Source organism: Danio rerio, chromosome 15 (genome assembly GCF_052040795.2).
Source record: "Danio rerio strain M-AB ecotype USA chromosome 15, GRCz13ab, whole genome shotgun sequence".
NCBI lineage: Eukaryota > Metazoa > Chordata > Actinopteri > Cypriniformes > Danionidae > Danio > Danio rerio.
Window position 1 is genome coordinate 21004893 of NC_141035.1, and position 16511 is coordinate 21021403.

The following is a 16511-nucleotide window of genomic DNA, read 5'->3' on the forward strand; positions in this document are numbered from 1 at the left end:
AGTGTAAAACAGCTTCCACTTTTGATGGCATTTCTATTTAGAAGTTAGTATTTTAGCAAGTAAATATTTCCTCATTTATCAGCAAAGATCTCTCTATTTTGTTGTACATGTTTAAATGGTCATGCAATTTTCATTCTCGGAAGTCTATCTGAAACCAGTTTTGCCAGGTGCCTTTGTGCATAAACGCTGCCTCCAGAGTCACTGTTTGATAGGGCAGCAAGAAAACAAGTCAAATGCCTAAGCTTTCGCATGCAGGCCAAGTTATCTCTAAGAATAATGTCTGCATGTGTACCCAAGGACATATTGTGTTGCAATTCCACTAAACTTATTTTTGATAGCCTCTGCCTCCTGAATCATATTTGTTTATTACTGTACTAAATTAAATAAACATTTCCATTCTCTTTTTATGTTACTCTGTTACATCGATTAATGAACAATTATTTTATTTTTTATTTTATTTTTTGCCCTCGTACTTCACAGACAAGTTTTGTATAGTAAAATATACCGACATATTACAAGTGAGAAATTCTTGAATGAAGAGTGCATAACTTGATTTTAAAATAATTGAAGGAAACACGCACTATCTACTAGCTATAATTATTTTTTTGAACATCAACGCTGAACAACTGAAATTAAAGCACACATCGGCTAAAACCAACAGTCCCTTTTTACTTGTAAAAAAAGTAAATAGATAAATTGAAAATAAATTGAACTTTTTTTTGAAACAAAACAAATTATTTTCAATGTTTTTTATATTAAAAGTAGAAAATAAGCAGCATCTTTTCTAAATAAAATTACTCTTGTATATGCTGTAAATAATATTATAAACAGTGAAATTCTTGGATCTTTTGTAAACAAAGATTTTAATGTAAATAATAGTTTTATTGTAATAGAAAATATGCCGTCTCTGGCACAGCTTCCAATCATCGTCAATGTAGTGCAAATGTGCGACATGTACTAAAAGGTGCAGTAGGTCATCTGCCAAAATGCTAACCACTTAACATATCTTCTTTGGATGGCGGGGAGAGACTGTGTTTTAAGGCCACGCCTCCTAAAGTTGGTGTTTGGTCGGCGGCTTGCAGAAATTACTCTGATTACTAAGCCACACTTACATGCTATTTCAGAGCAAATATTTAGAGTAGCATGGTAAAGAGTATAGAGAGGCTGTTATTGTTCAAAAATGACCCAATGTGTATATAAAAGCAGCATTAGCTCAGTAAAGCAGGCTAAGTGGAATAGCGCTATTTACTAATGTTCAGTTAATAACTGAATATATAATTATTGATGCTGTAAAAGGACCTTATGAAACTGAAAATAGTCACATCAATCTTTCACCCATTCATAACACAACACACTCTACATCAGCTTTGGGGGACTAAAATAGTTATAAAAAAAAAAAAAACATTACGTATCTAACAGAAATACTTCAGCCACGGTGTCGTCCTTTCTACTTACTACTTATCAGAATTATGGGAGCTGTCGGCTCCCAATATTTAATTGGATGAACATTTTTTAGTTTTATGCCTTACGTAGAATATAAAAATACACATAAATACATTTAGATCATTTACTGTAATCATTACTATTGGACTGTGAAGAGACTTTCAACCAGCACAACAAAGCATGTTTCTGAAGACAATCACCTACTGCACCTTTAAAATTTTTGAGAGATGCACGCTTATGTGACTGCATGAAATACCAGTTTGATCAAAATAGAAGTATAAAGTAGCCTTAACAGAGCAAGCTCACGTGACTCCACACGCGGTAGGGAAAGTAATTGAAAAATTGACCTGGAAAAATTTGATCGATAATAGTTTCTGAAAGTCGATTTCGATTACTTTTCGATTAATTGTCTAGCTCACACTGACAGAAAACTCAGGAAGGTTTTGATGAATATCACTGGGCTATACCAAAAGTAGGTAGATTATAGTTGAACTTCATTGAATTTATCATTCACTTTTTAAAACAACAATATGATGAGAATGCATAAAATTCTGCTGTAGACATGCCATGTGGTATCTGGGTTGAGGTTTGCATCTTGAGCTAAAGCACTAAATGGTGGAAAATGTCTGCCAACCTGATTTCACCAAGACATGTTCCTGGATAAACATCTATGTTGATCTTGGAACAACATTTAAATCAGCCAATCAGAATTAAGGGATACGTTTACCGTTAAGTTTAGGCTTTCGGTTTGGTTTACACACTTCTACCTGATTGTTATCCAACTATTATTCCCCTCTGATTTTGGGGATAATTTACAGTTATGGTTGAGTTTAGGGCTAAGGAATAGGTATGGATTACATTTTCAAACAAAAATTATGTTTCAGGATCAACATAGATGTTAATCCAGGATCGCATTGTACTTGGCAAAATGTCATGTGTGAAAATTGTCACCTATGTTATTGTCAACTCTGTTATAGGTTTGTAAAGTCGAACAATACATTAAACAACATTTAAAAACAGATTCAAATGTACTCATATCATTTTGCATTATTTTACATTAATAATAATGTATTCATTGTGCTAATTATAATTTTCCTGGTGTAACAAAATATAATAAAATGTGTCGATTGTTCTTAATCTAAATGATGTGCATGCCTTTTATTACATAAATAAACATATCTCAATTAAACTATTAGGTAACTTATGTTATGTTAGATCAGATGAGATAATACTTTTATAGTCCATTTAGTTTAATAGTCCATTTATTTTATCTTGCTGTTAGGTAAACTGCCATTCTAGTAGCTCAGATGTCAGCACAGATAATAATAATCATGCGCATGGTTATCTGCAATCATCTCAACCAAACGTCCTGTTAAGGTGAGGCGTCTACAGTGTCCTCTCGGGAGACTATACTGGTATGTAGTTAGGCTTCTGTTGAAGTTAACCATAGGATAAAGGGAGAGGCTGAGTAAACAAAAGACCCCCAGAAGCAACAGTTCACAGAACAATAGATGATCCCTGTGTGAAGGACACTCATTATCTGCGTTTTTAGTTTCTTCACTGTTTGTTGACCCACTGTGTGGATGCACTACTGGTCAAAAGTTTGGGGTCGTATGTTTAAAAAAAATATATGTTTATACTTAATAAAGCTGTGCATATTTAATTAATAAATGTATTTTTTTATTGATTCAAAGGTATTTCATTTTGTGCTTTGCTAAATTAAGAGTTTTATACAGTAACAATTTTTGGGTACATCTTTAAATGAATAATTCTGGCAACTACAATGACCATTATTTTATTTTCATTCATTCATACATTTTCTTTTCGGCTTAGTCCTTTTATTAATCTGGAGGTCGCCACAGCGGACTGAAACGCCAACTTATCCAGCACATGTTTTATGCAGTGGATGCCCTTCCAGCTGCAACCCATCACTGGGAAACATGCAAACTCCACACAAAAAATGCCAACTGACCCAGCCGAGGTTTGAACCAGCAACCTTCTTGCTGTGAGGCGACAGCACTACCTACTGTGCCACTGCGTCGCCTTTATTTTATGTAATGTATTTAATGTATGTTAATGTATTTGTGATAAAGAAAATGTTATAATGGGTAAAAAAAATTGGGTACATTTTTAAAGGAACAATTCTGGCAAACAAATTACCATTATTTTATTTTATTTTATTTTATTTTATTTTATTTTAAGAATTGTGTGATAAAGAAAAAAGTAATATTGCTAAAAAAAAATTTGGGTACATTTTTAAAGGAATAATTCTGGCAACCTCAATGGCCATTATTTATTATTTTTTATTACAGTATTTTATTTTATTTAAGGAATGTGTGATAAAGAAAAAAAGTAATAACGCTAAAAAATTGGGTACATTTTTAAAGGAATAATTTTAGCAACAACAATAATTATTGATTTATTTATTACAGGATTTTATTTTATTTTATTATATCATATTTAAGGATTGTGTGATAAAGAAAAGTAATAATGCAAAGAAATGTGGGTACATTTTTAAAAGAATAATTCTGGCAACCACAATGATCTTTGTTTAAGTTATTTGATTTTATTCTTTTTATTATTTATTTTATTTTGTTTTTATTTCTTTTCTTTTCTTTATTTTTTTATTTTAAGCATTGTGTGATAAAGAAAATGTAATACAAAAAAATCACATTCACATCACAGGACAAAAACATAAAAAATATATATATTCAAACAGAAAAGTTATCTTAAACTATAAAAAAAATTCCCATAATAGTACCTTTTTTGTTCAAGTAAATCTTATGACAACTAAAAAGACTAAAAGATATATTATATATACTGCATACAAACACACAGAGAGAGCTTTGCTAAGCCACCAGAAGCATCTCTATTTCCTTCGTCTTCCTTGACCTCTCTCTGTCTCTCAATCTCTCTCTGTTTGCTCTGTAACAAAAGATCTAATTAGAGCTGTGAGCGCCGGGGCCGATGCCACTGCTCCAGGATCTCCCACTTCCAGGGATTCCTAAGCAGCGGAGCAGATCTGTGTCCCCAGAGCCCCTGCACGCTTCAGTCACCCGCCTGCTGCCCGCGGTGCACTGTGAGCTCACATCAGTCGCAGATTAAACCCACTCGCTGGAAAGGAGCACATTGGCCGGCTCCACCACAGGGCGCAAATGACATGCATGACAGGAGCGAGACCAAGCACAGCGGCTCGCAGAGGTCTTAATCCAGGGGAGGGAGCGTTTATTGCATGACCGTTGTGATGCCCATTGCTACTGCATTTATTTCTAACGGCTGGCTGTGCTTAGATTCGTTCCGGGGGACTGGGAAGGCTTTGGTGGGTGTGTTTGGGTTAAGATTCACGACTTTGAGGGCCTCTCGCAACTGGGGCAAAAGTTGAACTCTTATTGGTATTGGGTCGCCTCAGCATGACCACAGTGACCCTGTGGGGCCCTGGGCCTTTCATAACGTCCTGTGTGCAATTCAGTCGTCGGCAGATCTTAACATCTGTCACCGCTCACAAACCAGATAAAGGGGCAGGTTGAGTTTATGAACAAATATTGGCGACAGAAAAACCTACTGACCTACTTTCTGGAAGTGATCATGGTACTGTTATCTAACCTTTGAGTTGGTGTATAGTTTTTAAATATAACGGCAAAGTTTGTAATTTTTGCCACTAGAGGGCATGTATTCACAGCAATTACAACAACTTATTTTGATGACGCAGTGACCAAGTGTGGAATCACTGGAGTTATCATCTTTAACTCATGCTATACAAGACTAATGCAGAACTAATTTTCATTAATGAGCTAAAGAATTCAAGACTTAGTTCCAATCCCGATTCTATTTTTGTACCCCTTCCCCCTCTACTTGGCCCTTGAAACAGAGTGTGAAGGGGAATGGCTTCAAAATTTACCCCTAAGAAATGGGACAGCACTACAGCACCTGCACATGTCCTCAAATGTCATTGCAATCTCTTGCTTCATATGTTGTGTTCCATATGTAGTTGTTCCAGTTGTCTTATTGTTTTGGTATTTATCTCCAAGAAATCACTGAAGACATATATCATGTTATCATAACAATATAATGTGGCAATAAGATCGTAACTGTACTGTGCATTTACACGGTGGCCATATTCAACGATGTAAACACAAGAAAACATCATTAACATTATACCAGAGACTGTAAATACAGTAACTCATTCCCAGTCACTAGACTTTTCTGACAGGGTATTCGAGTGTCATCGAGTGTCAGATGTGAAAGTATGTTGTGGGACTGCTGTACAGGAGGTATTATTAGGGATTAGAGATTTAGGATTTAGAAATTTATATTTTAGTGATTTTTTTAGGGTAAAACATGAACTCCTTGATGAATGTATTAAAACATATGCTTGTTTGTTGTAAAAATTCATATTAACAACAAAAATACCAATATGTGCATCTCCTTATTTCCGTGTGCAGCCATACTGCTGTTGTAGATGGTGTATTCTAAAAAATCTCAGTTGTAGGGGCTATCTAGTCCTATCTAGTGGCCGTCGCCGTCACTGACGTGCACCTCTCAAAAAATGTGACTAAACGTCGTAACAACGCGTAGCGCAAGCTCTGTGATTAGTCGGCTTGGTAGCACTGACGAGTCGTGGCGGGACCGAGAGCCGCGCGAATGGCGCGAGCCCGATGTAGCGATTGTTTACAAGTGTGGAGTCCCGTGAAGGAGCTCCGGATGGAAAGTTTTGTTTTGTGTTTACCTCATAGTTAAAGTTGTTGCACGTCCGCCGGTTTCTGCCTCAAAATGAGCGAGTTTGAGTCAATTGTACAACCAGGAAGTGTTCAGGAAACGCAAAACAGAAGCGAAGAAACTCAACACAGAGGAACATTTACACCTCACTGCCAACTAGCGTTTCGAAAGTGTTAATGCAGACCAACAGAGACAGCGCGCAGAAGTATAAATGCACAGCTGCGTGCGTTGCCTGCGCCGTGAGTAACGCCAGTCACTTGACGCAGAAGTATAAACCAAGCTTAAGGGGTAGACTTAAGATTGGGCCTTATTATCATGATAGTATGAAGGAGATTAAAGAAGCAAGCTGTCAGAGCACAAGAGTGCTAAAGAAATTGCTTATACGTGGCAAAAAAACTATACCAGTTGACCACTTTAAGTTCTTCTAGCCGTGATTACGTGGTGAAAAAAATAGTACTGCTTATCATATTAAATACAATTTAAAGTGTTATTGTTACTGTTATTCTTCTTTGTGTAGACTAATAAAAAGCAGAACAAATTCAACCAAAACAAAAACAAACAGGAAAATGGAGAATTAGAATGCTGATGCGGAATGCGAACACAGCGACCCCTGTCACTAGTTAAAATAGCTAATTTCGAATTTGAACAATCTTCGAAACATTTGGGAAAAAATGTCAGTATATAAGTTAGTAGAATATATAACAGTTTGCATATTTAACAGTTTTTCATCAAAAGGTCTGAAAAATAACTTAAATTGTGTTATATATTTTGCTGACTTATGTACTTACATTCTACTAGTGCTGTCACAATGTTTTGTTACCAATCGGTACTGAAATGTAAAAAATATCCATTTGAGCGGCGTTAAGCGTGTTCTTATGCACTGCTGATTGGCCATTGTGTTCACATGCTCAACAGATATGTCTGTGATTGGCCATGAAGGTCATCAGTCACTGCCGTTTACCGAGTGCAAACACAGATACAGGGACACTGGAGCATTTTAAAGTCGTGTAAATCAGCTGGTCTGAATATTAGCTGGCATAAAAGTGATGTGCTGATGAATCGACTTATGTTTGTGGCTTTAAAATGCTCCTATGTCTGTGTATCTGTGTTGGCACTTGTTGTACAGTGGTGAACTGATGACCTTCACAGCCAATCACAGTCACTTCTGTTAAGCACTGTGAAGACAATGGCCAATCAGCTGTGTTTAAGAATGCACTCAGCAGCGCTTAAATGTTAGCAGGAAATGAACGTTTTTAAAATTACTGTAACGATTGGTACCGAAATTCAACAAAACTGACAACACTACATTCTACCAAATGTTTCGAAGAATGTTCATTCGTACACTTAACAAATGAATTCTCATGAGGCACACTGTACTAGCCCTGGCCATTATTTCATTTCTTTGTGTTTAAAGTTACTAAATAAAGTAATATATAAAGGCATTAATGATTTATGATGAATGATTTTTACAAACCATGTCTCAATTAAAACATCAAAGTGTCAACATAAGTCCTCAGTTTTATTATTTAGATGCTTTAACAACAGCAGTACAGTAATTCGTGTCAGGAGTGCAAACAGCAACACGATAAACAAAAGCTGGACTTCATACCTTTGATTTGATATAACGATCCAGTTCTGAATATAATCTGACGCAGCTGGATAAAATCTTAAAGAAAAGTGTCGAGTGAAAAGTCTATAAATCCATTGTTTACATCAGCTTTCATGTGCAGGTTCAATCAGAGCAGCGTTTATGTAAAAAAAAAAATAGAAAAGAAAAGAAAAACAAACGAATGTAAGAGTTTACCTAGTTTTTTTTTTTTAAATGGTTAGTGTTTTTTCTCACAATATCCTAAATATTTATCATATTCATGTCCTAAATAATTGTCATATTATTTATTGCTCATTATGAAATCTTTTAATCCCCTGTCAACCAATGGCTTTTTAGTAATTGTTCAAATACTACTACTACTACTACTACTAATAATAATAATAATAATAATAATAATAGGAGAAACTAAATTGGCCGTAGTGTATATGTGTTAATGAGTGTGTATGGATGTTTTCCAGTACTGGGTTGCAGCTGGAAGAGCAGCCGCTGTATAAAACATAAGATGATAAGTTGGCGGTTCATCCCACTGTGGCGACCCCTGATAAATACAGCCTCATTCACACTACAAGCGACCGCTCGTTTCAGTGGAGAGCGAGTGACTTCCGGTGATCTCCGTCTACGCAAGCGACAGCGACTGTTGGCAACTGTTGGCGACCAGGTGGGCGTGTCGAGCAGCACAACAAAGTTGAAAGTACTTCAACTTTATGAAAACGAAGAGCAACTTTCTTGAGCAACAGTCAATAGGAGCACCAGTAGAGCTCATGTGATCCTCACTCTGCTCGCTTAGAGGCCAGGTGTATTTGTGCTGTATAGACCCACACAGATTTGAGTTTGCAGCAGGTCTCCACTCAGAGCGACAGGCAGCTACAAAGTCATTGCTAGTCTGAATTAATGAATAAATGAATTAATGAATGAATGAATGAACGAATGAACGAATGAATGAATGAACGAATAAATGAATGAATAAATTATTATTATTATTATTATTATTATTATTATTATTATTAATAATAATAATAATAATAATAATAATAATAATAATAATAATAATAATAATAAACACTGTCAGATTTAAGCAGTACATGCAGATTAATAGCAAAAATTAATATAGAGATTATAATCAGTTACAAATTAGTAATGTCAAATATATATAACAGGGAAGGAACTGCATTTGACAGGCCAAAAGTAAACATATCATTGTGTAACACAGGCACATGTTGATTTCATTCTTTATGGCCGACAATCAGTGACATTTCAGCAGATTCACCAATCAATAGACAGTTTTTGAGGCTGATTGCATACTTTATGGCCAGCAATCAGTGAAATATTAGCATATGCACCAAACAGCAGACAGCTTTCTGAGGCTGACTGCATACTACATGACTGGACATAAGAGTAATATCCAAACTATAGCTGGTTGTACAGATAATAGTTCATGTGGATGTGTATAGTAAAATATTGATAAAAGTATTTCTCATTCTGGTATGTGCAGCAGCAATCCTCTTTATTCATAAAAAAATGATGGAAGCTCAGTGTGTCTTTCAAATAATCCCATGGTTACCGTTTGAGTTTAAGTATGGAATCACGGATTTTAAAAATTGAGTTCAAAGTGAGGTTGCTGCTTTAAAGGGGTAGTTCAACCAAAATTAACATTTACTCACTATTTACTCTCTGTTTACTCTTATTTATTTACTATCCTTTTTCTGTTGAACTCTAAAGAATATTTTCTGAAGAAAGCTAAAAACCTGGAACCACTCACTTCCTTAGTAGGAAAAACAGATACTATAGAAGTGAATGTTTACAGGTTTCTAGCTTTCTTCAAGATAATATCTTGTGTGTTCAACTCAAGAAAGAAGGTGAAGCAGTTTTGGAACAAGTGAATGATTAATGAATTTTCAGATTTGGGTTTACTTGGGTGTATAGAGGTTAAGCTTATTCAGGAGTATCTGATGAGTTTGGACATTTAAGAGAAATGTTTAATGACTGTATTACACTTCAACTAAATCTGTTAGATGTTTTATCAACTCAAAATCTTAAGTTGAACTTATGATAAAACAAGAATTACAATGCAACATTCATGAAGAATAAGGGGCTAATCATACTGAAATCGCTTTTTTTTGTGTTGAGAGGACAGGGGGCTGACTGCAGACTTGGTGCAAATGCAATCTGAGCCAATGCTTTTTAATGCACTCACCTAACCCCTCACAGTGAAGTCACCAGCTCGATGGAGTGCATTGTGTCTGACGTTGCATCTCTGAGCGATGCAATCTCAGCTTGCATCATAAAGGCTGCTTTCAGATACTCCTGGTTGAGAGGCGCATCTTTTGAATGGTTTATTAATGGCTGCAAGAACTTTGCATGCTGCTTATGAGCCCTGCCCTTCGTGCATTCTTGCTGCTGCATGCTGATAATACAATATTATTAAATATAAAAATTTTACCAATATCAACAGCAACACTTGCACAATACATAGCTGATTCAGTCGTTGCCTAGGGACATAAAAAGCCCGCCACACTTCTTTTTTTCTTGTTGTGCACCTTGTTTTTTCAGAAGGGAAAAGTGTGTTTGGTGTGATCGGCCCCTAAAGCATGACTAAAACTAAATAGTATTTAGTCAGACTATGACTAAACAAAAAAATAAAAAAAATAAAAATAAAAATTGCTGTTGAAGTTACCTAAAATTAAATTAAATACAAGCATTTATACTGTAAAACAAATAAATGACAATAATTATTTGAAACTGTTAATCCAATTACAACTATATTTCATTTTTTAGTTATGCAAATTTGAAACTTTAAACTGAAATTTTATTTTGCTTGAATGATGTAAGTCGAGGTGATTACAAAAGTTCATTTGATTCAACTAAAACATTTTAGGCAGCAATCATTTTTACAGTGTATTTTATCTCCTTTCTTCACCAATCTTTTTATTTTAACATTATTACCACTTTTAACAAATCACAAATAATCAACTATAATGTACAAAAATTAAAATTTTTTAAATAATAATCATTATATATTTGCATAATTATTATTTTTTTTATCATTGAAGCCAAATAATTTACTTAAATAAAATGTGTGTGTTATTAAAACTTGTTTTCAAGTCACTGAACAGATCTGAAAAAACAAAAACAAAACAAAAACGGAAATATCAGATGTTTAAGCGCCTCACTGGAATGGAGAAAATCTGATAGGATGTGTTCGTCAGGCCTCAGACAGGAAACCCGGGTCGGTGTCACTGGGTTCAGCATTTGTGGGAATGAATGAAAGAGTATCAGGTGCGCCGCAATACACACAACGTGTGGCCACTTTATCTGTGTCTGACAGAAGGCTAAAGTCACTATCAGACCATCTTCACCACAGAGACTAAGGAGAGCGGTGTGGGGTTATCTTCCACTCTGATAAATACAGATAAAGCACAACCTACTGTTGGAGAGTCCAAGTTTAAACTGCATGGCCATCAGTCAAGCTCAAAACAATAAAACGGAAATAATGATGGGTTTTGGTTGGCAAATAAAAGGTTTCAAATGTCAACTCCAGTAATAAATATTTTATTTTGACATATGGCATGACACCAGTTGGGTGCCAGCCAAGTCAAAGCATGAGGGAGTTCTGTGCAAAAACAGTGGACAAATAAGCCTTATTTAATGGATGTGCTTGTTTTATATTAGAAAAAAACAGTGCTACTAGTCCATGTCTATCAGAGTAGAGCTGCTCCCGGCTGATCAGTTTGACAGAGTAAAGGCAGAGGTTACCGACGGAAGGTCAGGGTCAATATGCACTAAGCAGACCTTCTTTTCCACAAAGGAAAACCACCTTCTTCTACAAATCAAATTAAGGCTTGCTGCTAAGAGCCGGCAGATGTTTGAGCTGAACCTGCTGTCAACAAGCCTGAGGAACCTTATTAAATATAAGGTTTAAGGAACACTCCACTTTTTTTGAAAATAGACAAATTTTTGTTTCAAGTCCCCTAGAGCAGTGTTTCTCAACTGGTGGGTCGCGACCCAAAAGTTGGTCGCAGGTACATTTTCAGTGGGTCGCAGAGTGTGCGGTAAAAAAAACAACAGTTGTTGTGAGAACAACTGTACCGATTGACATGTAAATTTCATTTAAGTATAGCAACAAATATGTCGAAGAGAAAGTACGACCCTGAAGTAAAGTATGGATTTACATATATTCACGTCAAAAAAGTCAAACCTCAGTGTGTCATATGTAGTGATGTGCTCTCACAAGAGCACTTTTAGAAACCAAAAAATTGTTTGATTGTTGATGTGTTGTAATTTGATACAATAATAAAATACTTTTTATTTGTAAGTCTTGGTGATTTTCCTATAATTTATCTGTCACTTCTTGTGTATGTTTTCAATTAAATACAAATTAATTATAATTCCTAAAATTTTATTTTAGTTCCTAAAATTTTGGGTCGCGGGTTGATGACCATGTAATGTTGTGGGTCCCATGGCCAAACTAGTTGAGAACCACTGCCCTAGAGCATGGGTGCCCAACCCTGTTCCTGGAGATCTACCTGCAGAGTTCAGCCAACCTTGATCAAACGCACCTGTTTTTAATTACCAGGTGATCCTTCATATCCTACTTAGGTGGTGAAAATCATTTAAACATTACAGCAGTCATACAACCATTAATTTTTTTCTGCTTTTCAAAATATATACTATGCAAAAAAAACTTCACAAATCCATTGAGCAATACAAATAAAAAAGATTTTAATACAAATTTCAGCAAATAAACTCCCTTAATGTCTTTATTCCTTCATTAGGGTTTTCATGGTAATGTTTACCTTTATTGTTTCATTTAGGGAAACTCCAGAGAAAAATAAAGTTATACTGTATCTCTGAACTTTAATAATAAACATATATAAAATGCTGTGCTTCCCAATTCCAGTCGCAATGACTTCTGAGACTTCTAGAGCAAGTTTGGTGTTTAAGTCTGCATCCATGCGTCCTCAATATCAAGAACACATCCGGGAAGTTTCACGCGACCTCTGTTCTTGTGGTCTTGAGTATTGGAATTGAACTTTGGCAGTTGATAATGATGTTACACGAGAACACGAGGACACTAGATCACTGAAGAACGCATATTGAGAAACAGCCAGTGTCCTGCAAAGTTTAGTTCCAACCCTAATCAGACACACCTGGGCTAAGTAATCAAGCTTTTACTAGGCTTTCTAGAATCATCCCTGCAGGTGTGTTGAGGCAAGTTGGAGCTCAAATCTGCAGGACACCGGCCCTCCGGGACCAAGTTTTGGCACCCTTGCCATAAAACAACATTTGTACTATATTTTTGTAGCCTTCTAAATCCAAAAATACTGCTCAAGAACATATGTTTGAAGGGTGTATTTATCAATAACTCCAAAAAGCATTGGTTCTCATGTGCCTTGTAACTGATTTTAATGCAGTGAATTTGAATTTATTTATATTCAGCAGTAAAATACACAGCTTTTATATTGCTTTTGTATCATTTCTGGTGACCATTCACTTTTGTTTTTTTTTTATTAAAAGATAACCACTAAATAAAATTATATATTTTTTCTATATATAAATTTACACACAGAGTAGACTTGGAAGGTAAGAGGAAATCATCAAGTAACTTGACTTACCTGTGTTGTTCAGCAGCTTCATTATCGGGCAGCTCCATATCACACACCTCACATCGCTCTTTCTGGGTATGGACTTCATGTTTCACATTTACTGCGAAATCCCCGAGCTTGCTGAAGAACTCCCTCTGAATCAAGCTCTGGTGGAAGAGCCCCCCGTAAGCACTGAAATCCATAGACATGGCCAGGGATGGCGGCACATGTAGAGACGAGGCCATGGACACAGGCACGGGCAGCATGCTTTCGCTCTTATGGTTGGACGGGATAGAGCACAGCGAAGCGAAATGTCTATCAGCCAGACTGGCCATACTGATCAAACTGGCTTGGTTGTTGTCCCCTTGGGAGTCAACAGAACTATCGGTGGAGTGGAGCTCGCGGGCGCTGGTGATGACGCTGCCTCTGGTCGGGGTTCCAGGAGTGTCCCGGTGCTGCCTGGAGTCACCGCCACCCTCCCCGTTCCTAGGGAAGCCACCTTCATGTTGATAGTCCTCGTCTACTTGCATCATCTCAGTTTTTATCTTATCTATCAATGGAGATGAGTTACCAATGTTGTGCGAGAAACTCTGTCCAATGTTGCCTTGGAGGACGGACTGTCCCATGCTCATCAAGCCCTCTACTGCAGCTTTAGTAGGGCTGACAGTTGAAAGACCCAGTTGGGCAGACTCTGAAGATCTTTTATCGACCATGCTGACCAGAGCCAGGCGATGGCGGGCAGCGGTGCCATAACCGCCATCTTGTATGGAATGCTTTTTAGAGATAAATGCACTCTTAAGGTACTTGATCCTGCGATCTTCAACATCCTCGGCACCATTCTCATTCATGTTCACATCTGTATCGTTCTCTTCAGATGCCTGGATGGTTTCCAAAATCTTCAGACATTGCTCCTCCAAGTACTCGATTTCTAAAATCTCTGCGGCGTACAGCAGGTCGTCCAGGTCCTCCAGCTTGGCTTGGAGCGTGGCGGTGTAGGCGTACTCCAAAATCTGCTGGAAGGTCTTTGGTGAGAGGAAGTCCAGAGTGTAATGTTGGCTGTTGCGGTGGAACAGGATCTCGAACATCTTACTAGCACATGCAAGCACGGTTCTGTGCGCATGAAACTCCTGGCTGTCGACCATGATGACCACATCACACAATGTCCCAGACAGGCGCATCTGGTTGGCCTTCTGCAGGAGAGTTGTAGGGTGGCTGGGGTTCTGAAGGTGGATCGCACCCATTTTAGTCAAATCCATAACATCAAGATTTACCGAACCATCTCACAGATCTGCTTCCCTCCTTGAGTGCTCCTGCAAATGTCATTCAGTCAGTTGTGTATCAAAAACAAGCACCAAATATACTACGTCAGATGTGTTCATCTGAGTTACACAGGTCACGTTAATCATCACTCAAACAGGTTAACTGAGTGTATTGAGAAAGAGTCAAAGGGGAGTTGTTGTTGTTGTTATTGAACCGCCATAAAGTAGCACTAGCCAATCGTCACAACATGTACTTAATCTTATGCAATCGCAGCTATAGTAATGGAAGGCTGCCAGATGAAACTGAACTGACTGCATTCGGCACATGCTCGGGATGAATTTGCATTTATGATATTGTTCTTCAGGCAAAAAGCATAATTTGTTTTAATTGTAGGCCCACTTTGTAGCAACACCGAGTCACATTCCTGCAGTCGAAAATAATAAAAACACCCCAGGAGCGACATTTTAAAGGCATATCGGTTGTGACATGTAGAAAAACCACAAGACTGACTGTTGGTCATATACTGTATATTTTAAAATTCTGTACATTTTTTATTTACAGTTCAGCTAATATCAGCAAAAGTTTCTGAAGTGTTCAGCTGATTCACATTTTTGTCTGACACAATAACTAATAAAGCTGACTTAGTATTCTAAACATTTTTGTTTTTCTTTTAAGCGTGAATGACTATTAGACCTATTACCATAATTAAAGATTTGTCTGTTGTTATGACAAATTATTAGATTATTTAACATCATATCAATTGATGGTAAGAAAAAAATAGATGATAAATATATGTACTGTAAAGTATCAGTTTCTGAAGTATTGCATAGGTATTGCACTCACACCTTCCTTGGACTAACCAAGCAATTGCTACAGTCGTGATCTTTAAAAAAAAATCGATAGAGTAGATTATGAATGAGTTAAATAGATATAGATAACAAACAATTAAGTTTAACATATCAATATGCAGCAAAATTATATCCGCATCAATTAATATTAGGCCTATTAATTAATAATATATCATAGGTAACGTCAAATAAAATGTATATTATAAAATAAAGTAATAGTGTGCAATCAATTTTAACATAACAAATAAATAACAAAAAATGCCAATTTCCTAAGTATCGTCCAACCTCCTGTTTTATTTCAAACCTCAATATGTATTTAGTCCGCATGTGTAAATTGCAATCAAGACACTAAGTGCATGTTCTATTAGTCTTAAAAACATGTAGCTTGCACCAAACGCTTCATTTACAAATAACGATATAATGAAGAGGAAAAAAAGGTGGGGATGCATCTTCAACCCTGAAAAGGTTGAGCTCTCCTAACCTTTCAGCCTTTAAATCACGCAAACGTACACTGATAACGTGAGAGTTACTAATTAGACTCACATCTCTATTTATCTCCTGCCTCTGACCATGATTTGACAAACATTACCGATTATATCAGGTTTACGAAGGATGACATGATAAGCAAAAGATCAGACCCCGCGAAGCCATCCGTGCAACAGTCTGTCTCAACATTCAGCCCTTCCAAATGCACCTGACCGACAAGTTGTTTTACGCAACATTAACAGCAGTTACTTCGCAAATGAAATCATTTTATAACACTAACTCTACGTGTCCAGAAAGCGCAAACAAACACGCAGGAGCGCGCGTGCTACGTCTTAAAACACAAGAAACAAGTTGCATCCTCAACGCTAAATGAACTCATTCTCGCAGCACTTTCGCCTACTAATAGGCATTCATACTGTCGCACTCAGCATGGGGAACAATTAAAGCTTTACCGGCGAAGTTATTTTCACTTACCTGCAACTGGCGCGTAAATTGAACACTTGTTATTAAGGCATCAACATACTGAGGTTCAGAGGAGCCGCTTCACGCGCTCTACACTCGCCGTGC

General features: G+C 36.8%; 2 protein-coding genes across 9 annotated transcripts in view; both read right to left on the reverse strand.

Moving 5' to 3' along the window:
- Positions 1-16468, reverse strand: part of zbtb16b (zinc finger and BTB domain containing 16b) — a 105651-nt gene extending 89183 nt beyond the window's left edge. For all 8 annotated transcript variants that reach the window (XR_015509295.1, XR_015509294.1, XR_015509293.1 and 5 more), the window contains exons 1-2: positions 16419-16468; positions 13381-14660 (exon numbers count right to left, since the gene is read on the reverse strand). Coding sequence is in view for 1 of the 8 variants with exons in the window: in XM_087283988.1 (XP_087140114.1) it covers positions 13381-14606 (1226 nt within the window). In the remaining 7 variants the exon portion in view is untranslated. The remainder of the gene's footprint in view (positions 1-13380; positions 14661-16418) is intronic.
- Positions 1-16511, reverse strand: part of LOC147840601 (uncharacterized) — a 570564-nt gene that overhangs the window by 89183 nt on the left and 464870 nt on the right. The window lies entirely within an intron of this gene.